General features: G+C 48.9%; 2 protein-coding genes across 2 annotated transcripts; one reads left to right on the top strand and one right to left on the bottom strand.

Moving 5' to 3' along the window:
- The first annotated feature begins 2898 nt into the window (after positions 1–2898).
- Positions 2899–4293, top strand: ankrd9 (ankyrin repeat domain 9). The gene has a single exon (XM_067243487.1). It carries the CDS (start codon positions 3222–3224, stop codon positions 4089–4091), a length of 870 nt encoding a protein of 289 aa, XP_067099588.1. The 5' UTR covers positions 2899–3221; the 3' UTR covers positions 4092–4293.
- Positions 4294–4534: 241 nt separating this feature from the next.
- On the bottom strand, positions 4535–24761 carry tecpr2 (tectonin beta-propeller repeat containing 2). Its single transcript, XM_067242546.1, is given in 21 exon segments — positions 4535–7183; positions 7823–7972; positions 8250–8391; positions 8812–8960; positions 14815–15048; positions 15533–15622; positions 15772–16012; positions 16206–16347; positions 17340–17497; positions 17499–17527; positions 18749–18922; positions 19329–19512; positions 19697–20328; positions 20540–21031; positions 21527–21659; positions 21959–22265; positions 22411–22568; positions 22901–23032; positions 23224–23352; positions 23492–23752; positions 24416–24761. Coding segments are annotated over 20 exon segments (4050 nt in total). The 5' UTR covers positions 23714–23752; positions 24416–24761; the 3' UTR covers positions 4535–7031.
- Between the last annotated feature and the right edge of the window lie 32 nt (positions 24762–24793).

Raw genomic sequence — 24793 nt, 5'->3', positions numbered from 1 at the left:
ATAATGAAGCCCAGTTTCCCTCTGTCCAATTAGGGATACAAGAAAACAGAAGTAGTAGTATACTTTATTGATCCCCAAGGTGGAAATATGAGTAGGTTAACTCGTCAAATCAACTGATAACTGATAGAGCTGTTGGCCTGACTTCTGAGGTAATTAAGTATTTTTAGCACATTGTACTGTCCCACATTAAAACCATCACAGACCCAATCCGGACTCCTGCAGTTTGTCTACAGAGCCAATAGGTAAAAATGGCCCTCCACTTCATCCTCCTCCATACTCAGAAGTTTGAGTCTGCCAAGGTGGGACGTTGACCACCTGGTGTCCTGGTGCTGTCAAAACAACTTGCAGCTCAGTGCTCCAACGACAGTGGAGATGGTTGTGGACTTCAGAAAGAACCTGGCCCCATTGGCCCCCATCCCCATGTGTGACTCCCTAACTGACACACTGGAATCTTTCCACTTCCTTGGCACCACCGTCATCTTAACATCAGCTCCCTCACCAAGAAGGAACAGCAGAAGGGAGTCAGATGGCTGAGCGGTTAGGAATCGAATTTTGCCGTGCAAAATGATGTTGTGTACGGGCAAGGCACTTCACCCTACTTGCCTCAGGGGAATGTCCATGTAAGTCACTCTGGTTAAGAGTGTCTGCTAAATGACTAAATGTAAATGTAACAGCAGAGGATGTACTTCCTGCGGCAACTGAAGAAACACAACCTGCCAGAGCCAATGATGGACTTCTACACCACCATTAATGACTCTATCCTCATCTCCTCCATCACCATCTGGTGCGCTGCTGCCACTGACACGGGACTGTAGTATATCATTCACTCTGCTGAGAGGGCTGCAACCTGCCAGTCCTGCAAGACCTGCATGCCTCCAGGGCCCTGAGGCAGGAGGAAAGATTGTGGCTGACCCCTCCCACCCTGGACACAAATCCTTTGAACCCTCTGACAGGAGACTGCGGTCCATCAGGACCAAAACCTCACAGCACAAGAAAAGTTCCTTCCCGACTGCAGCTGGGCTCATCATCAAGGCCCTGGACCCCCACTGATACTGGCTGTTAACCTTGTTACACTTATTCTTATAATACTTTTTCATATCTTCTATTTTTATTTCGTCATTTATATTTTGTAGTTGTGTGCTTTTGTCACATTATACTTCCATTGTTGTGTATCATCAGATCAAAAACAATTCCAGTTTGTGAAAACCTAATAAACCTGTTTCAAAATGTGGTTAAGGAACTTGAGTAGTCCACAGAGACATTCTCTATCCAAATAAGAATGACACTTAACAGAGGAGCCTCTAACACTTAAGGTAATTCGCCAATAGGGTCCTTTGTCTCTTAATGGTCAGAGTTTAGGTGCAGCAGTGTAATGGATTTCTGCATTGAATTCTCAGCTAGAAGGTGAAACTACAGGGATTTTTTCTTTGTGAATTCTATTGATTGCAGCCTCTCTTACACTGAAACAAAAATACTTAGATTTACCAGAAAGATCTGGTACACAAGACCATGTGGGGAAACAAACAATAAATAAACACCATGTAAAACACATATTTATATCACTGCGTACAAATAAACAACACAACAATGCACGTCCATAAACTACTAACTGCAAACCACAAAAGTGCATGTCCTATCACGATATGATTGGAGGTCCTAGAACTATTCAACATATGAACAACAGAGGTCAGCCAAGCACAAGTAGTGCACTACACCAACATCCAAACAAACTAAGGGACTTTACACGTCCATGCTGCCCATAAAAGAGTTGATGTGCCACAGTTGGCTACCTTATACTGTCTTTTATTGTGTTTATAATGTTTTACTGACACATTTTGTCTACTTTATGTTTCACCCTACATTGTTACACTCTAACCTGTACCAAGTCACTGGTTAATACTGTTGTGTGTATGGTACTTGTCTTTTGAACTCAGGTCATTTTTATTTATTCAAAGTGTATTGATGCACTGCTGTTACATTGCAGCTTTGGTTTTAACAGGGGGTAATATACATATTTGGATGTAGTGCGTCTCAAAACTATTCTGATTCTGCATGCATAGTTGGTCTTCACATGATGTAGGCATATGAAACTTGAATAATCCAATTTTATAATCAGCCTACTGCTAGCACATTTGATTTTATATAGGATTGAACTGCTTTTCTATAATTCTTAAAATTGGCCATGTAGCTCATCAAACAAATGTTAATGATAACGTGTAATTGCAGCTGTTGGCCCAAAAGGTGGCGTAGCTGAACTGCCTAGTGCCTACTCGATCCTTAAGTTGCAGATAACCTGCTATTTAGTGTAACTGATCAAAAAATGCGATATAAACAGATTTTTATTTTCATATGGTGTCATGTGCGAGAATTATATTGTCCCTCATCGACATGTAAGGTTATGGATCAAAAGAAAATGTTATCCAAGGTATTTTAGGCCTAAGACTAGATAAGATTCATGATTAAAACATTTCGCTTTCCTTTGAATTCATGAAACCGTTTGGAGCAGTGCGTAATCTTTAATGTCATGGTTTAGGCTACGCAGTGAAGGTTTTGGCCACAGCGCAGTGCACCAGACGCTCAATTACATAACATTTGCTGGCGACCAGACCAGCAACTCAACATGCGTCCTTTACACCGGCTCGCTCTGAATGTTCTGAATGCGGGAGTCCTCTAGAGGACATTCGATAGGGCCGATAACCGCGTCGCCCAAACAAACGCTCACACGGCGCGCTTCACAAATATGGAAACGTTAAGGGCACTTTGAACCGGTGATGTCACATTTCTTCTCTCCAAAGGCACGTCATCAACCAATGACATTGTGGTGACGCAGGGAACAACCAACAAGGGCGGTCGTCAAGGGAGTTCTACAGTTTCTCCTCTTCGTTGGGGTATATAAACGTCCGATGGAGTTTGAAGAAGGGGTTTGAAGGTACAAAATCAAGACCAGCAGAGAGACCCCGGCCGTGGCTGCATGCCAAGATCCCGATAACAACCTGGGTCAAGACTCCAACTGTTGACAATTTTGTAGCCTACTATATTGTGATTCTTTCTTGAAAAACTTTTTTTTGCCGTGCGTTAAACGCAACTTTTATGCGCAGCTACTCTTCTGCGCATTGGCTACTTTTCCTATCCATATCTGCAACTGTAGCACATGTAAACACAGAGACGTTTATTGCAAGGCTCGGTTTTTATACTATAAGGATTTGCAGAATAGTGTGACAATGCCGTGGGATGTAGGTGTATTTGACAACCGGGCGGATTATAAATCCGAAAAGCAGTGCCAAAGAACCTCCTTTGCTTTTTACCAAGCAGTCCGGGACCTACTCCCCGTATGGATGATCGAGGACATGAGGACGATGGAGGTCTTTCACTGGGAGGATGACGGACGGGCGTGCGCCTTCTCTCCATCAGAGGCTCTACTGTACGCGCTTGTGCACGACCATCAACAATACGCCAGATACCTGATTAACAGATTCTCCGTCAGCGCGCTGGAAATGCCCAGCCGGAGTTTCTGTTGCTGCCAAGCATCGACTACTCCGCATCTTTCTATAGCTGTTCGTTATAACCGCGTGACTATCCTGAAAATGATCATGGACTCACTGAAGGACTTTTCAGAGAGCGAGCGCCAGAACTACCTCAACAGTCGCGGGTGCGTTCACGTAGACGGGGGCAAAGCAGCCCTGCATCTGACCTGCGATCTGGTGCGCCCAGAGTGTTTGATCCTGTTACTAGGACACGGCGCTTGTCCTTCCGTCACGGACGGGTCCGGGGACACCCCATTGGATTGCCTGCTGCATCAGATCGACCAGGGCGAACCCGACATGCGCAGAAAGCAGGTGTGCCTGGGCTACCTTCTCCTCTTCATGCCAAAGATCAGCTTCCAGATGAAGAGGCAGGTGCAGGAGAACGCAGCGGCTTGGCGGAGCCTGGTTGGGGAGCAGGCCTTCCACTGGCTCTCTGGGATCTCCCCACCATCCCTGTATGTCCAGTCCATGCAGAAACTGACCCAGTCCATCCCTTTGGAGCAGCTGGACTCCCTGCCAGACTTCCTTAAGCCCCTGGACTTCAGGCTGCATCAGTTCCAGTCCTAGACTGACTCAGGACTCCCCTCCTCTGAACAATGTAAATAAAATACTTTTTCATCAGTCGGACCGATTGACACTGTATATTGTGCATCTGTACATTAAGAAACTGTTTTTAAAAACCCCAATGCACTTTAAAACACAAATGAGTGTATTGTACAGTGTGTTCGTTGATGATGTTGTGATGTAAATAAAAAGAGGATACTTTGAAGCCTTGTCTGGTGTATAAGGTGTTCTCTAACAGTCTAACAGGACAAACTGATGAAATGGCTTAGTCACAGGGGTATGCGAACTCAATATCAACCACCATATAGAACACACACATGGATGTTACAAATCCTATCATGTCCTTACGATGTCATGTGTTTAGATGCTTGAACAATATCTGATGAGCTAAGATCCATTAAGAAGGCAACACTGCCTTAAGACCACAAACCAGACAGCCTTACAGATCTGTAAACATCTTTATTTAGGAAGTTAATGATGAGGAAAGGCATGGAGATTGTATAACAGGATTCATCAGGTAACCAGTCATCTTACAGTATGAAGGCATTCTGTCCAATATAGACATACAGGGAAAAAATACCTTCTGGACAAAAGCCCTAGATTCCCTTCAGGTCTACCCCTAGTTCCATGTCAAGTGAGGGAGCGTTTAATTTAGCGCACCTTGTCTGCAGCTGAGGATGGGATTCCATTTGTCTTCAGAACCATGACACTCATTGGTGGTATGATGGGAGTTAAATCAAACACACCCATCAATTTTAATGAGATATTAAGAGTGATCGTCTGGACACCCTGATGTCCAGTAGACAGGCAGCCTACGGGCAATGACAGAAGCAGGATATCATGGAGGCATAATGTGTCATAAACCTAGCTACTTTTCCTTACAGGTTGCTATTTAACGCGGTGAACACGAACACAGCATTTTGGCTCATTACTGAAAGCTACAAGCTACCTTCACAGACACAACGCACAAGTTCACTAGAAGAAAAGTAGCTACAGCTGTTGATTATGTTATGTTCTCAAGCCAGATCAGTGAGTTATGTTCATAGTATCTGGCATGTTCAGTTGAGCTTTGACATATATTTCCTTGTCAATAGCTGTGATTACAAGCAACTTCCAAGACATCTACTCTTCTACGTTACGCAGCATTTGTAATGTAGATGTTTACAGCTGGATATGGGCAAACTGGCTCTACATTAGGTTTGTCGGTTGAATTCCCTTTCTAGTCATTTAAAACAGTGGTGCTATAAAGGTATCTCAGCTCCAGCCAGTTCCTCCCCTGCTCCACAGTAGACAAGCAAGCATGGGTGTCAGAGCCCAGCACGTTACAGACTTGGTTGTAATGTTGTTAGCCAGCAGTTTGATTAAAGGAGCTTGTCCTGGTGAGCAGAACAAGTGAACCAAATACAGCTGCGCTCTGACAAGCTGAGGTTGTCTAAGGGGATAGGCTTGTTCTTGAAGTCTTCTCCCAACAGAAACAAAAGAAACAGGCTGGGCACACCTGCCAGGTTTCCTTTCCTCCCCCTTGACGTAAGGCGTACGAGTTTCATTTTTTTTTGTAATCGCTACTGTGGTATTGTATCGATGTTATGTTTGATATTTGTCTAGCAGCTGTATCAGACGCACCAGAAGACACCAGCTTCACACTCACCAGCTTATCTTCTCAGCTGAAGCAATTAACATGTTACACGTATGTTACATAGCTTTTACAATGTACAGTAAAAAGAAATCACAGATCTCAGCCGTCTTCCTAGTTCCCTTGGTGTGGATCATGGAAGTACTTCACCCCCTACAGAGACACAACAGATTCCTTGGTTCTATGTATTTCGTCCTATGATGCTGGATGAGCTATAAACAGTTCAGCCGACAGTGTCAGCCTTCTAGTGAAGCTGGATACGTCCCCTATAGAGGAAAGAGTCAGTTTGGTGGTGTAGTTTATATACAACATCAATCTGCATGAAACAATATGAGTGGCGAGTCCCTTTACAGTGGATGGTTGCCGAGCTACAGAGAACAGTGCTGTGTTGGGGGTGGACTGTCTCTTAATCCTATTGTGCAAACATTCTAAATATTAAATAAATAAAGCGATTCACTTATTCGCATTCAGGGATGGAGCAAAACGGGTCGATTTAACGGGAGCTCCACACTTCTGTGGAGATACTTATTAAAAACCTTCATGATTTCACTTCTGAGGACATCCACAGGTCATGTAAACAACGTAAAAAGGTGGAACAAGACTAACAATTACTTTTCAGACTCCCCCCCTTCCTTAGATGCATTAGGAAACTTTCTATGGTTTGCTCTGTAACAGAACACCAGAGCTCAGAGTTTCACCCTGATAAAGTTCATTCAGCACCAGTTTCCCCGGCTAGCTAGAAAGGTGTGCTATCTGACAGGACCAAGAGGTACCAGGCTGAAAGCCCTGCCAATCCCAGCTTAGTGACTGTCCACTGAGTCTCTATACACACCGTCAACAACATGATGCACACATCCGACTAATGTCAAATAGACAGAGGGCGTAAAGTGCTCACAAGCGAAATAAAAATCCAGCCGCTTTCCCTTAAGTGAATTAGACATACCGTAACGTAATGACACTAAATCAATCTGGAGGATGAGAAGGGGCAAAACCTAAAAAGATAAGAAAATACCCACACTGCATTGTGGTATAGTCCCCTACAAAGTTTCTGACCAGGATTGTTAAAAATGTGAAATTGTTAAAATACAGTCCTCTTCAAGAACATATTTTATGTGTAAGCTACGCTAAATTGGCTCAAACTACAGTGTGAGTGTATTCTTTTCTCCAGTTGACAACATTAAGAATCTTGCACGCTGATAACTGTACACACATGGCTGTACAAAGTCTCTGACCAACCAACTCCTTCAATTACCTCTGACTCGTCAACCAGGAAGTAGTTTTGAGTGTTTCAGGAAGTGGTCAAATCGTGTTTAGATGACTTCCCACTCGTCTTCCAGGTCTTCTCCGCTGAGGGAGCCTGTGTTGGCGTGGGACTTGGCTGGGGTGTGGAGCAGGGTCTTGGTGAGTCGGTGGGTCAGGCCTCCTGATGTGCCCACGGCCCACAGCTCATCCTGGGGGGTCACTGGAGGGGGGGGGAGGGGGGGAGACAGGGAGTAGAACATGTTAGACTGGAGGATGAACACACACCCCTCTGAGATAGGACTTGCTGTCAAGAGGAAGGGGTTCATTCCCAGTTGAGCCTACTCATTACAATGATTTGAGCATCCTTAAAAGTGCTACAGTATACTGTATAAACACAATGCATTTTTTTAAATTATGACATAACATCAACTGAGACCGGGATCAAAACATTGTCTGCCAATGAATGTACAGTATGTGTTGGTACGTAAGTGTACAGACCCACTGTGTGAAATGCGATCAGGTGGAGCAACAACAAAGGCGTTACTAGGTGAAGATTTATGGACTCTATAATGGGACCTGGCTCTGGGGCGTACAGGACGTATTGTGACTGAAGACCAAGGCTGTCTGGAGCTGCAGCCAGCAGCTCCTCCCTGTAGCAGAGCACAGCAGGGGGTCAGAGCCTGCCTGCCAACACCCCACACTGAGGAAGCATCTACTCTTTGTTCCTGTGGCCCCTCCCTCCCTCCCTCCCTCCCTCCCTCCCTCCCTCCCTCCCTCCCTCCCTCCCTCCCTCCCTCCCTCCCTCCCTCCCTCCCTCCCTCCCTCCCTCCCTCCCTCCCTCCCTCCCTCCCTCCCTCACCGGTGAAGCAGTGGACCACACCAGGGATCTTCTTCCAGTAGTCTCCAGCTGGGTTTTTGTCCGTGATGCCGTAGCGCCTGGCCACCTCCCCGTTGGGACAGCGCACCCACACCGTCCTCAGACTCAGAACCAGCTGGCTGGCCTGCAGACCTGGGGAGGGGGGGAGACAGAGAGGGCGATGAGAGGAGAGGGAGGGGGGGAGAGGGGGATGATATGAGAGAGGGGGGGGGAGACAGAGAGGGGGATGAGAGGAGAGAGGAGAGAGAGGGACAGAGAGGGGGATGAGATGAGAGAGGGGGGGGGAGACAGAGAGGGGGGGGGGAGACAGAGAGGGGGATGAGAGGAGAGAGGAGAGGGAGGGACAGAGAGGGGGATGAGAGGAGAGAGGGAGGGAATGAGGAGAGGAGAGCCAGTAGTGTTGCTGTACCTGGTATGTGCTCCCAGTCTGTGCCCACGGGCATCTCCTCGCTGATGGCGGTCCTGACATGGACATTGCCTCGGTTGTCCAGCGCCCACAGCATGCGGTCATTGGGGCTGGTGTGGACACTGACCAGGTGGATTCCTACTGGCTACAGAGGAGAAGAGCATATTTAACAATCCTCATCCTCCATCGATAAATCATCAGAGCTTTGATAAGTGATTCTGAAGTGTGAGAGGTGGAACACTAGTCCAGTGTCATCAATGAAACAACCTGCAGAACTATTCACATCCTACGAACAAAGCCTGAAAGTATGTCACCTGCTGACATTCCACAATATGTAGACCCTATGGTGTTGAGGGGAGTCAGGTGGCTGAGCGGTGAGGGAATCGGGCTAGTAATCCGAAGGTTGCCAGTTCGATTCCCGGTCATGCCAACTGATGTTGTGTCCTTGGGCAAGGCACTTCACCCTACTTGCCTCGGGGAGATGTCCCTGTACTTACTGTAAGTCGCTCTGGATAAGAGCGTCTGCTAAATGACTAAATGTAAATGTAAATGTTGAGACATGTACCTGTTCAGGAGGTTCTAAGCAGATCCACGCAGGCAGCATCATGCTGGGGTTCAAAGGTTGGGTTCCGACCCGAAAGTAGACCAAGCCGTGGCTGTCACATGCCCACACGTTCTGGCTCCCACATGACACGCTGACCAGACGGACACGGCCTGGGGTCAGGACAGCACACACACCACGGTCAGTCAGGACACAGTCAGATGGCTGAGCGGTTAGGGAGTCGGGCTATTAATCAGAAGGTTGTTGGTTCGATTCCCGGCCGTGCAAAATGACGTTGTGTCCTTGGGCAAGGCACTTCACCCTACCTGCCTCGGGGAGAATGTCCCTGTACTTATTGTAAGTCTCTCTGGATAAGAGCGTCTGCTAAATGAATAAATGTAAATGTAGCGTTAACGCTTCAGATCCCGATGGGCGCAGCGGTAGAGCATTTGACTGCAGATCAAGGGCTCTGTTTGAAAGGAAACCTGTGTGAGTTTATACTACCTCAGAGTAACCTAATCTTCGTAGGCAGTGACCCCATTGCCGTGCTTGGAACATCAACGCATGGACCGGATTCCTGTCTCTGTCCTACTGAGGTACACAGGGGGTTGGGATCTATAGCCCTGGCCCTCTCCCTGGACTGGATCCCTCCTGGATCTGTCCCTCTCCTGGAGGAGGTGGATTCTATTCCATGATTGGGCTGTGGACTAGCGTGTGTTGGGGAACTGGGGCACCAGGCACGGTATGTTTATATTCTACTACAGAATCCTGATTGAGTACAGAAGTATGGTTGTCGCAACAGCCTTGGCGCCCCTCTCTCCTACCCTGGTTACAGAGCTGATGAGAGAAGAAAAGAACTAGATAAAACTGATGTTATGGTGACTGGGTGCTATCTACCGGGGTAGGGTGAACCTAGCTGACCAGGAGAGAAAGGCCTTAATCTCCACCTGATAACTGAACACCACAGCAGAGAAACAGACAGGGTCAGCTGCTGTTTGAACATTTTACAGAAGTTCAAACCTCACACATTAGCCCATGGCCCTCTGGACCAAAGTTCAGAAGACAAGATGTTACAGTACATAATCACCACCTAATCATTACACTGCTATCAGTACTGACTACACTACATTCCTGCCCCAGGACAGGAAACCTTTAAAAGTGTGTCCAAACCTGTACAAATACTCCTTACATTTATCTGTACTTTCTACTCCTTACATTTTCAAGCCAGGCTCGTTACTTTAGTTTAAATCTGTATTTGGTGGCATGATCTCTCTCTCTCTCTCCTGTCCTCTCCTTTCACTGTGTGTGGGGAAAAAAGTTTCCCCCACAAAGTTTCCAAAACAAAAAATGTTCGCAAAAAAAAGTATATATTATATTATATTAACTTGTATTATATAAAATTATATTAACTTGCATACGCCCACTTTCATAATTACAGTCTGGCCATTTATAAAGCAATACAGTGATGCTGGTGATGTATGTTACTGTGATCATTATGGATAACACGTTTCATCGATACATCAGTCTTTTACACTGAAAACATAGGGGTAACACATTTCCCTGGAGGGGAAAATATTCCCCCTCCAAAAATATTTCAAAAATCTTTTCTCAAACTTTCAAAACAGCTTTTCTTCAACCGTTCGAAACAGCCTTTCTTCAACCTTTCAAAACATTTGCTGATGGACACTTTGTCTTCTTTGATCGCTCAAATACATTTAGCCATGAAGGCTAACTGAAGGCCAACTGAAGGCTAACTGAAGGCTAACTGAAGGCTAACTGAAGGCTAACTGAAGGCCAACTGAAGGCTAACTGAAGGCTAACTGAAGGCTAACTGAAGGCTAACTGAAGGCCAACTGAAGGCTAACTGAAGGCTAACTGAAGGCTAACTGTTGGGCTCCCGTGGTGTTGTTAAACATGTGTGCTTCAAAAGGTCCTGTGAGAGGACTAGCAGGGAAGCCACCCAATAAGCTGTCCCTCCCTCCCTCCCTCCTTCCCTCCCTTTCTCTCTCTCTCTCTCTCTCTCTCTCTCTCTCTCTCTCTCTCTCTCTCTCTCTCTCTCTCTCTCTCTCTCTCTCTCCCCCTCTCCCCCCCCCTCTTTCTCTCTCTCTCTCTCTCTCTCTCTCTCTCTCTCTCTCTCTCTCTCTCTCTCTCGTCTCTATCTCTCTCTCTCTTTCTCTCTCTCTTTCTTTCTTTCTCTCTCTCCCTCTCCCTCCCTCCCTCCCTCCCTCCCCCACAGCCTTGACAGGTGTGTCTGACTGGACTGGGATGAGGTTCGAGCTGGGATGATGTCAGCAGGAGAGCCTCACACTGATAACGCAGACTTATCAGAGAGAGGTGTGTTTTACGGCCCCAGCGACCCTCACTTCGACTCTCCAACTTCAAGTTGAACCGATGTTTACCTCACCGCCCACAATGTGCTAATGATCTGAAATCGTTGTGTTTATTTTTTTTTACATTCCTCTACAGTCATAGCTCAGTGAGGGACATGGAGGTAGGCCTAGTCCGGGGGAAGGCAACCCTGGTCCTCGAGAGCTGCTGTCCTGCATGTTTTACATATTTCCCTGCTCCAGCACACCTGGTTCAAATTAATGGGTTGTTATCAAGCTCTGTGGAAGCCGGGTAACGACCATTCATTTGAATCAGGTGTGCTGGAGCAGGGAAACATCTAAAACAAGCAGGACAGCGGCTCTCGAGGACCAGGGTTGCCTACCCCTGGCCTAGTCTGTAGGCTGGCCTGAGGGTGGACCGGAGGGGGGGAGGTGAAGCAGAAGGAGGAGGAAGAAACCTTGGGATCCAGCTGCAGGTCTGCTCCATGACAGCTGACCACCTGATGGTCCACCAGACAGGTCCTCGTGGCCAGAAGGTCACAATAACTGCCCCCCGACCCCCCCCCCCCCCCCCCCCCCCCCCCCCCCCCGTCATACATCACTGTGATGATGCCATGCGTCAGTGTGGAATGCTGGGAGCTGGGCGGATCGGAGGATCCAGATCTAGGTAACTATTGGTGGGATGATAGGACAACAAGCCCATAACACACCTCACCACTCAGTCAAGGACTCTGACAGGACCTTGTTAGTTATCCTGATGGATTACCACACTTTTTTCTAGGCTGGAACAAATTAGGATTAGGCATTCTATGACATTGGTTGATGAGTTTGAAGTTGATCAAATTCTGGAACCCACCTGGTGCCCAAGGAAAGACATTAACCAGGAGAGGGGCCAACCACTGGATCAAAGTATGTTTTTCCATTCTATTCAGGCCCTATGTTGACTTCACCATGCTAGCTTCATCCACACAGGTGACTGACCCATGCTAACTGACCCAGAGTGAACCAGCAGGCAGAGACAGTATGTCCCCAGCCTGGGGAATCAGTGTTCCTGTTCGACCAAGACACAGTCATGTGCCCCGGACATACTGACAGGGGCTATAAATGAGTCCCCTTCCTTACACCTCTCCCTCTTCCCCTCCATATCTGGTTACCCTGTGATGCACACACTGCCCAATACAGCCAGGCCGCAGCTGTCTGCGTCACTTGACCGGCTATTTACATCCCAGTTCCAGCAGAGGCGGCGCAATTCAACACAGCGCAGCAAAGAGACTCCAGAACAACAACACAGACAAACACAACCACCGCCAGCAGTAAATACCCCCCCCCCCCCCCCCCCCCCCCAAAAGAGCCTCTGACTGGTGAGAGAGGCCCATCATACATACATCACACACAAACACACTTTTCCAAAACTTGCTTTACGGATGTGTCTATGGACTGCATGAGGAAGGTCCAACAGCAGTCGAAAGTGCCAGAAAACAAGCGACAAGACAAGCTGACCTGACACCTCCACATGCACTGCATCCAGACAGATAGAAACCTACTGATCAGTGTTGTGCGAGCAGCGTTAACTACTGCTACAGTGTTCTGAACCAGTCTGGCTGGGCCACATGTGTTCCATACCTTTGCATACCTCTGCTTAAAGCTGCAATAACTGACAATGAAATTCATTCAGAGTTGAGAAACAGCGTGCCCCAATTCTTGACTGAACAACTGTGTTTTTCTCCAGCTTCTTCAGAGTTTGATTGACAGTGGTTTTACAAAATAAGCCAAGGAGGACGTCACGCCTCGCCGAAGGTGATTGGCTGGAACAGGATTGCTGGATTGTGATAGTGCTAGAAAGTAGTGCTAGAAAGTAGCGGCACGCTCCAGAAAATTATTAATTGACATTCCACTGGCACTGAGCTGTCTGTGTTGCTAAACAACTCTCAGAGCGCCTTATTAGCTTGCACACCATGTTTTATAGGGGGAAAATGCGTTAAAGTTTCTTTACCCTTTATTTTATCAGCTACTTTTCATTGAAGCATTGCACTATTCCAGTTTGGTGTGAAGTGCCCATGCAGTGCTCATGCCCCCTGAAGCGCTAGAGAGGCCAGAGCAGTCCTGTGAAGGCTGGCCTCTAGGGGTGGGAATCTTTTGGTACCTCACGATTCGAATCGATTCTTGGGATCACGATTCGAATAGATTCTTGGGATCACGATTCGATTAAAAATCCGATTCACGATTTTTTCCGAGAACTTTTGAAAAAAACTATATACAAAAAATATATATATATACAAAAAGAAAAGAAAATAACATCATAAAAATAAATCAATTCACAATTTAAATGTGTGAATCGATCTGAATCGCTAGCAGACTGGAATCGCGATTCAAATATGAATCGATTTTTTTCCCCCCACCCCTACTGGCCTCCCTTCACCAGCAGGCTGCAGGAGGAGCAGCACACCCCCTCCAATGGAACCTTGCTCCAAGACCTGATTACAAAACAACCTCTTATGCAAGGGGCCAAGCACCTGTCAATAGAGAGTATAAAAACAATCTCCAGTAAAGCGTGGAGGAGAGTGTGTGTGGGGGGGGGGAGTGGAGACACATGAACCACTCCCCCACCACCATGCAGGAGGGCTTGAAAATGGTCACCTGTCCCTCTCTCTCTCTCTAGATTAAGTTTTCCTTGGCCAGAACATGGGCGGGAGGGCGATCTGTTCTGCATGTTTATATTAGGGCTTTGGGGGCGGAGGAAAACCCATGTGAGCTTGGGACAACATGCTGCACCTCCATGCAGAAAGGAGGCTGGATATGAGGCCCAACAAGCAGGAATCGAACCCACGACCCTCTTGCTGCGCTGTAGCAGTGCAAGCCACAGACCAGGTGCCTCGATCATGGGTTCGATTCCCACTCCCTGCATGCGTTCATCTCGCAGTATTAATTAAGTGTTCTTCTCCTCCTCCTCCTCCACTGTGACCACCGAGTCAGTCTGTCTGTCTCTCTCTCTCTCTCCTCTCTCTCTCTCTCTCTCTCTCTCCTCTCTCTCTCTCTCTCTCTCTCTCTCTCTCTCTCTCTCTCTCTCGCCTCTCTCTCTTCCACATTTGAATTCCTAGAAGCAGAGAGACACTGAGGGGAAGGACAGGACGATCTCACAGGGGTCTGACACCTGAACCGATGTGGCCACCGTAGCTAGCCATGTGAAAGTATGGGACACACGCAGCCTGAAAGTGACACCCAGAGACACGCTGACGTGTGACATCCAGGGAGGCATCTCGACCCGCCGCCTCCGACTGGGACTGCAAGGGACACACCCCCTCTCTCCACGGCACAAACACCACCACAATACCATTCTGCAGCCCCTTGAAACCAAGCACATCCAAGGCCCTGTCTGTTCTAACTCGGTAGGTAGGACACGGGAGTTTTATGAGACACAGCTGTGAAGATGTATTACATCATTACATCAGGCTGGGTGAAAATATATTCAGTTCACTCTAAAAGTAGGCGAGGGCATCCAACAGCCATTACGTTAAGGCATAAAATCTATTTGGAACTGTCCCAGAAGGGATCCACACGTGATGCCATGTGCAGGTGTTGTATGCGTTAGTGTGCTAGAGCCCCACCCCAGCCTCTCCTCGTTTCCCACCTTGGCTCAAATCAAGTGCACCCCAAGGATTCAACAAGATGTGCATTCAGGGGTATATCTGGTCCTGGTTACCTAGCTGGCTGAGGTCCAGGGGGGTCCAGGTCATGCCGGTGGGGCAGGTGGGGGACAGGGTGCGGATGTGGACCCAGCCGTGCAGGTCCAGGCCCCACAGGGCGTCCCTGCAGGCGGACAGCTGGCCAAACTCCACGTCCGGGGGCAGCTGCACGGTGGAGGGCCGCAACTGGCCGTCCTGGTCCCACACGCAGAACAGGTCCCTCCGGCTCTGCCCCAGCCACAGGAACGTCCCTGGAGGAGCGGACGAGACAGGAGAGGGGGGTTAGAGAGGAGGTGGGGGGTAGAGAGGAGGTGGGGGGGTAGAGATGAGGTGGGGGGGGGTAGAGAGGAGGTGGGGGGGTAGAGCCGTAGGGGGATGGAGGTCAGAAGAGGGAGTCAGATGGCTGAGCGGTAAGGGAGTCGGGCTAGTAATCTGAAGGTTGCCAGTTCGATTCCCAGCCGTGCAAAAATTACGTTGTGTCCTTGGGCAAGGCACTTCACCCTACTTGCTTCGGGGGGAATGTCCCTGTACTTACTGTAAGTCGCTCTGGATAAGAGTGTCTGCTAAATGACTAAATGTAAATGTAAGAGAGGATGAATGGTGGATGGATGGAGAGATAGGTTTGAGGAAGGCAGGATGGAGAAAGAAAAGGGGGTAAGAAAAGGGGGGGTGTGGTGAGTGGATGGAAGAATAGATAAACGTGTGTACAGGAGGAGAGCTGGGCGTCTGTCATACCTTCTTTACTGGACACGGCAGACGAGGTGATGAAGGCCCACTTGGTGGCAGACACTGTCCCTCTGGGGACCACACCCTGCCAGAAGGTACCTGCACACACACACACAAACATAGTATTCAGTATGTTTCAATATCAACAACATCAAAGACTAATCCCCATTAATGTGGTGTGTGTGTGTGTGTGGTGTGAGTGTGTGTGCGGTTGTGCTGTGTGTGTGCTGTGTGTATCCGTCTCCTACCGATGAGGCTGCCCTTGGCCACGTGCAGGTCGTTGCGTCCTGAGGCGATCCAGACCCCGGCGGCGTTGGAGCTGACCAGGCTGGGCTGGCACTGCGTCTGCTGGGACAGGAAGGCCACACGCAGGCACTCCGCCACGCGCTCCACCGGAGCCTTGGTGGCCGTGGCCACGCTGTGGGTGGCCTGGATGAGGGTCTGGAACAGGCTTCCCTGATCGAACACCACGTAGTCTGTTATGCTGACCTGGAGACATGGGGAGACATGGAGGGGATGGGTGCGACGTTTAAGGATTCATCTGGATCTGAGACAAGGCGGTAGGTGTGGCGTGTGTGTGTCTGGTGTATGTGTATTGTGTGTGGTGTATTGTGTGTGTGGGGGGGGATGTATGTGTATCGTATGTGTGTGTGTGTATGTATGGTGTGTATTACTCTCCTACCTGCCACCAGTGCTGGTCGTCTCCCTGAGGTTTCTTGGTGGTGACTCCGGTCCTGAACCACAGGCTGCCGCTGGTGTCCAGGGCCCAGACTGTGCCGTTCTCCCCCAGGGAGATGCAGATGGGCTCCAGACCCTGGCCCTCACTGACACACACACACAGCATCAGAACCTATCATTATAAGCAGTATCTAACTGAAGAAATACTATTTTAACCCCCTGGCCACTTAATATAGACTTTGATCAAATCAAATAAATAAAAATTGGTATAGCCCTTTTTACAAGCGATGTCACAGAGGGCTTCACACATGTGCATAGAACTGCCCCTCAACCAAACTAAACCCTCAAGGAAGACGAGGAAAAACTCCCAGAAAAACCGGCAACATTCTGATTAATAGCCCAATTCCTTAACCACTCAGCCATCTGACTCCTGTTATTATTTCCTCACAAAAAAGATATGATAATGCAGTTTAAAAATAAACTTGTTTGTTTTATTGTCACATCAGAACAGAGGAACATCAAAATATATTAAAGTTCTGATAAATAAAATGTATAAAAATACAAACTTAAGATATGAAACTTAAAGTCCTTTGAACAAAAACACAATAATAATATTAAGAAAAAAAAAGAATAAAAAAGAGAACCCCAAAAAACTTTAATATTCATTTATCGGCCATTATAAATGCCGATACCGATAGTTCGGTCAGGCTCTAATAGTCATACAGCAGGGAAGTGTCAATGGGTGTTGAAACACCTAAATCCAGTGTTCAACTTGGGTCAGAGTTGGTAAATGTCAGTTTAAGCAGAGGTAGCCACAGGGCTGGGGACTGTGATCGGTGCAGCAACACAGGGAGGAAAGGGACCGGGAACTCGCTGTTGTCCGTCAGGGAAACCGTGATGTAATGTAATATTACCATATTACTAAGGCGACAATCTCTTAATCTGCAGTCAAATGCTTTACCACTGAGCTACACCCATCCCCCTGAGCTACACCCCTCCCCTTGAGCTACACCCATCCCCCTGGTCCGAGAGTCCTGACTATGTACACAGGTGTAGACCTCACCTGATTTTGACCTCACCTGATTTTGACCTCACCTGATCTTGACCTCACCTGATCTTGACCTCACCTGATCTTGACCTCACCTGATCTTGTCGTACTTTCCACATCTCTCCCTCGGAGCAGAAGCTGCTGAGCCCCTCCCGGTAGAAGACGGCTCTCTGCTCGCTGAGCGCCCACGCCACGCCGCCTCGCGCCGCCACCTGCGACATGGGGCACGGGCAGTCCACCCTCACCGCCCCGCGCACACGGACGCTCCACGCTCAGACCTGCATGTGCACACGCATAGATGAGCACACACACTGGCACGCACGCAAGGGCACACACACCCACAGACACACACACACACAGGCACACACACACCCACAGGCACACACCCACAGGCACACACACACACACGCACGCACGGGCCGCACACTCACAAACACACACAGCTGTTGACACTGCCTAGGGGTGTTCTGGACAGAGATAGCATTGTTCTTCTCTGGCAGATCAGGGTGTGTAGACAGGTTAACAGGTATCTGTCATATGCCTCAAGAACAGACACAGACACACTGGCAAATACCAACGCCCTGTAACCCATTATGACTTCTTCTAACGAATGGAAAGAGAAAGTCAAACTGAGGCACTGAAACAACAGACTCTGATACAGTCCTATTACACCACACCTGTTTCTTTAAGTTTCATTTCCTTCACATCCAGGTGAATTAATCTGCGATGGATGGGATTAGTAACTGTGCAGGCACCTGCCAGGGCAGCGTGTTTCTACAAGGCCGGGCCGTGGGTGTGTCCGTAAGACCAGTCACTCAGAGACACCCCTCTGCCTGTTTGTCTCGAACAGCTGCTCTCTCTCTGTCATGCTGGTCCTGGTATGTGACCCAACCCACATGCCTGTACATGTGTACAAGTGCACTGACATGAGTTGTTTTAATCAAATATGTGGTCTCTAACAAAGAATATGAGGCTGTTAGAATACATCTAAGGGAATACATGCATCTCATTGTGGCCATGCTACACGCTAAATGTCACTGATTACACTGCTGGTGCACGGATGGGTAGACAAAACAGCAGTTGGGAGCCGTTTTCCAGCTATTTTTTGTTGTTGTTGAGGAAAAGAGTTTGAAAACTGTCCAGGAGGCTGTCAACAACCTCGACACCCTCTGTTTCTCTCCAGGAGCTGTGGAGACTCCTGGTGTTCACAGCTGGTACTACAACTAGTATCTTCCCCACTCAGTAACAGGAAAAAAACGTCTAATGATGGCCAACAAGGTTGCAATGGAACAATAACCAAAGAAAGGCATCTTCCTCTCTCATGATGTAATAGGTCTGACACTTAAAACCCATATATTTGACAATGTGAAAAATAAAACGTTCATACATCAGTCATCCAGGTATTCAGACAGCCAACATATTCAGAAACGTTGGCTGTCCAGCTGACCTCCGTCCTGTCCTCCCTGCCGCCTCACTTCCTGTCCCCCCTGCCGCCTCACCTGTCTGCAGGTAGAGGTCTCCGTTGGTGCGGATGATCCAGGCCGCGTCGTCGCTCAGAGCCACGAAGGCCGTCTCATCCATGGCCTTGTACCAGTGGCGCTTGCCCTTGATGGTGACCTTGCCGCAGGCATAGGCTGTCATGGTCTTCTGCTCCACCTTCCACAGCAGAGAGCCTGAACACAGCAGCTACTGGGTCAGGGTCATCCCTCAGAAAGGGTCTTTTTGATTACATTTTGGGAACGCTATTTTATAGAGTTACTTTTTATAGAGTTACTTCGACTATTACTAGTCGAAATAATTGTGTTATTCCAGGGTCAGAATCACTTTACACAAGTTGTATAGTTTGAAAATATATATAATGGTTGGATGTGGATTGCAGGACCTTGAGCGTAAGATGATGTCTTAGGTTGATCTCTTGTTGCAGTGATCCATTATTCTGAGTTGTATTAAATCTGACTACTACCTAATGACTGCGTCTCAATCAGATATTTGACAATAAAAGCACAATTTAACCTCACTCTCACTCTCAACAACAGACAGGCCTGTCAGAGAGAAGCAGGACTTCAAACGGAGTCTGACCTGAGGGGGAGAGCGCCACCTGGTGGACGTTGTCCTCAAAGCGCTGCCAGCTGAGGCCTCCGTCGGGCAGGGCGCTGCAGTACAGGCTCCCCTTAAAGTCCAGACACCACACGAACCTGTCGGTCACCACCAGACTCAGGATGCCACAGCCAGGCCCTGAGTAGCCCATCCAGCTCTCCGCCAGCTAGGGAGGGGGAGGAGGGACAAACTAAGTCACCACACACTCAGGCTGCTTCCATATGTAACGTTTGAATTATGATCATTTTGTTTTTTAAAGAATGGGAGAAAAAAAGAAAAGCATGAGCACAGACACAGCTACGACACAGGAGAAAAGGGGGGACGGCACGATGTCATGATCCTGCCTCTACCTGGTCAGCCTTGCGTCTGGTCATGTCCTCGTCCTGCTGTCTGTCGTTTCCCTGCAGGCTGACAGAGTTCAGCCCCTCACCCACACTGACGCTGGAGGGCACCCCGTGAGCGTAGATGTCCTCCTCGTCACTCGAGGGGCCGTGCTCGCGCTCGGCCGAGCACCCCGTCTGATCCAGAGCACAGGCCGGAGGCTCCAGATCCTCCGGCTCCGAGTCCTCCAGGCCAATCAGAGGGAACTCGTCCTCCTGCTCCTCCATTGGATCTGGCTCCTGCTCGTCGGACGCATGCATGTAGGAGAAGGTGCACTCCAGCAGGAGGTCCACGTCTGGGGTCGGGGCCTCGCCCCCTCCGGAGTCTTCCTGGGTCTCCATCTCCTGGAGGGGCAGGGAGTCTGGAGGACCGGGTGGGACGTTGGCAGACCGGGAGGGGGTGGGTTCTGGGGTGGCGGGCGGGCCGCTGGGGTCCTGTTCGGGGGAGTCGTTGCTCTGGAGGTCCAGGCTGCTGTACAGCAGGCTGGTGGGGTCACTCATGGGGGTGCCCCCGCTGCCCCCGTCACTGAGGCCCCCGTCCTGGCTGAACATGTTCTCTGACCAGCTGCTGCGCTCGAACAGACGGTTACCACTGCCACTCTCTTCAGAGACAGAGATAGCAAGGGAGAGAGAGAGAGAGAGAGAGAGAGAGAGAGAGAGAGAGAGAGAGAGAGAGAGAGAGAGAGAGAGAGAAAGAAAAACAGGACAGAAAAAAAGAAAACAGTGCTAGTTAAGTTTTGTATCTTGATCTACCGTTACCTGTCAGAATAGGAGACGAAAGGTGACGATGCCCGTAGCTCCACCCGGACTCACCATGCCTCCTCCTCTTCCCCTTCTTCTTCACCTTGATGGCCTTCACCACCAGGTCCTCCAGGGGCAGGGGGGCGCTGTAGCGACTGGAGCTCATCTCGGACTGCTCCGTGGTGGAGGACGAGGTCATGAGCATCCCCTGGACGCTGTCCCAGGACGTGATGGAGCTGCTGCGGCTACGAGACTCGCTGGTTCCCCCGACGCTTCCCCTCGGCATCCACACCTCCACCCCCACATCCACCACCCCCGGCCTCTCCCCCTCCGCCCCAAACCCTCCCTCCTGAGGACTGGCACTGTGCTGCTGCTCCTGCTGCTCCTCCGCCTCCTCCACCTCCTCCGCCTCCCCCGCCACCTCCTCTGCCCTCCCTCCACCTCTATGCTGCTCGACAATGATGGGCATGGTTCGGATTGGCTGGGCTGTTTCTACGGAGCCGGTGGGCGGGAGCAGGAGGGTGGGAGTCAGGGGGGAGCTCAGACGGAGAGATAGGTCCGACACTGCGAGTGGGAGTGAGAGTAGGAAAGAGAGAGGGAGAGAGAGAGAGAGACAGAGAGAGGTAGAAAGAAAGAATAAGAGGACAGAAAAAAAGAAAACAGTGCACGTTAAGTTTTGTATCTTGATCTACCTTTACCTGTCAGAATAGGAGACGAAAGGTGACGATGCCCGTAGCTCCACCCAGGAGGGGGGGAGGAGAGAGAGAGAGACAGAGAGACAGAGAGAGAGAGAGAGAGAGAGAGAGAGAGAGAGAGAGAGAGAGAGAGAGAGAGAGAGAGAGAGAGAGAGAGAGAGAGAGAGAGCGAGCAAGAAATTAATTGTTTGGCCATCGTTTTTTTTATTCGGGTAAACATGAGAGAAGAACGAATGAATAGAAGTGACAGAAAGGCAATCAGAAGTCCCCTAAACAAGCAACATAAAATCACTTCTCTGGTCGGACTGTTTCACAAAGCTTTCATTCATGCGAGGGGGACACTGGGGCGTGTGTGCTAGCTCACCGTTGGAGACCAGGCCTTCGGGGCTGGTGGAGATGCGGACGATGTCCCTGTCTCCCTTCAGGATGAAGATCTCATTCTCGGTACAGGACACTGACACAATGTCTCCACTGCTCTCCAGCGCTCCGATAATCACCTGGAGACGCCAGAGAAGAAAGCAACTGTTTACCTGCAGTCAATACAGCCACAATACCCTGGCTGAGGGCACAGTGATACGAGGCTGAAAGACAAGACAGTCTAGGTGTGATACATTGATATGACCTGTTTAGGTACTGTATATTACCTGGTTAGGTGTTGTATATTACCTGGTTAGGTTTTGGCTATGACCTGGTTAGGTGTTGTATATTACCTGGTTAGGTGTTGTATATTACCTGGTTAGGTGTTAGTATATTAGATAGTACCTGGTAAAGTAGCTGGATAGGTTCTGGATATTACCTGGTTGACACAGTCGATGACATAGACGCTGTACTCGTTCCAGCTGAGCAGCCAGCCCTCCCGCAGGAAGCAGCAGACCAGGCCCAGCTGTCTCTCCGGGGGCCGGTAGCCCCCCGAGGGCCCGGCCCGGGGGAACAGCTGGAACTGGGGCACGTCCAGGTTGAACAGGGGCTTCAGCAGCCGGGTGTCCTCCACCATGCCTTTGATGTCCGCACGCCACAGCCGGAGGCCCGGCCGCGCCGCAAACACCTGCAGGTCGCTCTGCTTGCACAGCCCCGGCTGGAAGCACGCGCCAAACTTCCCGTTGCTGCCGAGAAGAGACCGCAGCAAAGACAACACAGAAATGACAGTTTCACGAGAGCTACAGAATTGTATTCTGTTGAGTTTCACTAGAGCTACAGAGTTGTATTCTGTTGAGTTTCACTAGAGCTACAGAGTTGTATTCTGGGTACCTCTTGCGAGGCTTGGCGCCCAGCTGCTGCAGAGCCTGCTCCTGTGTGTGAAACAGCACCGAGCGCTGGTGCGTGGACACCAGTAGAACCTTCTGGCAGTACTCCAGCTGCACGATGGCTGAGGCCTCCTCAAACAGCAGCACTGGGTTACACACGCCCTGGGGGTGCAGACACACGTGGACACACACACACACACATGCACACACACGCACGTGGACACACACACACGCACACACACACACGCACACACACACAATGCAGTTAATTAGACACACAGATGCAAGCAAGCAGGCAGCCAAACATGTACATACGCACACACAGACATATACAAGTGTTACATTTAAGCCCTGGGAATAAACAAATGATTGGATGAGAAATATCCTTCACTTTCACAGCTGTGTGATAACACCATTCCTCCTTAATCTCTTATCTGGAAATCAACATATTCCAGATTACTAGTGGGAGAGAGCAGCGAGACTGGTGGTCCTACCTGGTCCAGGTCCACGGCGGAGTAGACCACCTTGCCCTTGTCGTCTCCAGAGAACAGCTTCATGCCGTTGGGGCTCCAGGTCAGGGCTGTCACTGGGCTCTTGTGCAGACCCACAACATCAAACCTCCTCAGCTAGGCAGAGAAAAACCTCAGTGTAAACCTCTTCCCAGGCATACCACACAGCTTTGTACACGTGTTGATCTTGAGGTCATTTAAACTAAGCTCAGACACATTAGCAGTTCCCTGTGGGTCCCTCTAGTGCAGTGGCCGTGGGAATGGAGCTACGGTTTATTGATGGATGGCGGTTTGATTGATTGGCCTACCTGTTTGTTTCTGCCAGGAAGTTGTGACACCAGTTGGAAGAGCGCTACTCTGCCGGATGCTGTGCCCACGGCAACCAAGTCATCAAAACAACTCAGAAGTTTGACTGCTGTGATTGCCTCACATTTACCCTGGAGGGACAATATATCACCCATCATAGCACGTTACACACATTTTGTCATCAAATATGAACAGCAGAAGAGGACCGACTTCTGGTTTCAGAATGGAGTCAAGCTGTGTTGAAGAGAAGATAACTTGTTGTGTACTGACCTCTAGGTTGTACTTGTTCATCTGACTGACCCTCCTGCAGTAGAGATACAGCATGCCGATGCTGCTGCCCACTGCGATGTAGTCAGCATTGGTGTCCAGAGCCGTCAGATAGACCAGCACAGAGCGGAAGCCCTTCTGCACCTTGGCAGGGATGGCATTGAGCAGGTAGTAGAGAGGACAAAATTCTCGCAGGGCAGACTGGGAGGGAGTCTGAGCAGCCATGGCTGTCACTGGACAAGGGCCAGCTAGAGGCTGCCTGGACTGGGGGGGTGGGGGGAGAGTGAGAGATACATCTATAACTCGATCTGTTCGTGTGAGAATGATGCACAGTTTGGTGAGGTTTTCAAAAAGTATTTGTGTCAGTATTTTGCAGACTGACCTGCTGATTTCGACATAATTTGAGTAATCAGACACTGATTTCGACATCATTTGAGTAATCAGATTGCAAAAACTCAATCTGCCTCACTCCTCCACTTTCAGCATGTAACAAACACTCAAGGGTTTCAGTCAGACATGTAAATCAATCCCGACATGTATATAATATAATTCCTAACCAAAACAAACCTATACCGTATGTGCTGCTGTTGCTATGTATGCAGTGTTACTACGCAGCAATGTATGAATTAAGCATTTGTCTCATCTCAAGCATACGCCCATAGCCTGACAGCTGGCCACCACCATACTATCATAATCTATCTTGAATTGGGAAAAGGCCAGTTAACGGTATAACATATTAAACATAACTACAGATTCAAATGGATCACCAAGGATGACCTGCCAGTCATATAAAGAGTACAGTAAGTGGTTTTATACACAGCTCGCATGCTGGCTAAACCTGACGAGGCTATCCACAATGTTACGTTAGCTAGCGCGGCATAGCGATTTAACAGAAACACTGGACAGCTTAACAACACAGCTACTTACCTTCAATAACTTTATTTTTAATATCAAAGAGCCACTGCTATTTCATTTAAACCCATAGGAAAGATGGGATTTGCGTTATTACGCGTTTATACGTGAGAAGTATCATAACAACATCATCATGCTGATGATGTGCCCGACACAGTTCCCCCTGTCTCAAGCTATGTCAACAAACTACACTTCCTTATCTCGCGCGAGCCTGTTCTGCACTCTATCGTGCAGCGTATGCAAGTTCATCCATACAAAAGCTGAGTAGAACATCGAACAGAATGTCCCTGAAATAAGTATAAGAGTTAAACACGTGTCATAGCACACAACGTCTGTATATCTGTAAAATAATATTGCAAACAATTTTGGTGTCTATGAAAATACTTCTTCTAT

The sequence above is a fragment of the Osmerus mordax genome, chromosome 9 (genome assembly GCF_038355195.1).
Source record: "Osmerus mordax isolate fOsmMor3 chromosome 9, fOsmMor3.pri, whole genome shotgun sequence".
NCBI lineage: Eukaryota > Metazoa > Chordata > Actinopteri > Osmeriformes > Osmeridae > Osmerus > Osmerus mordax.
This window is presented reverse-complemented; position numbering and strand designations above follow the sequence as displayed.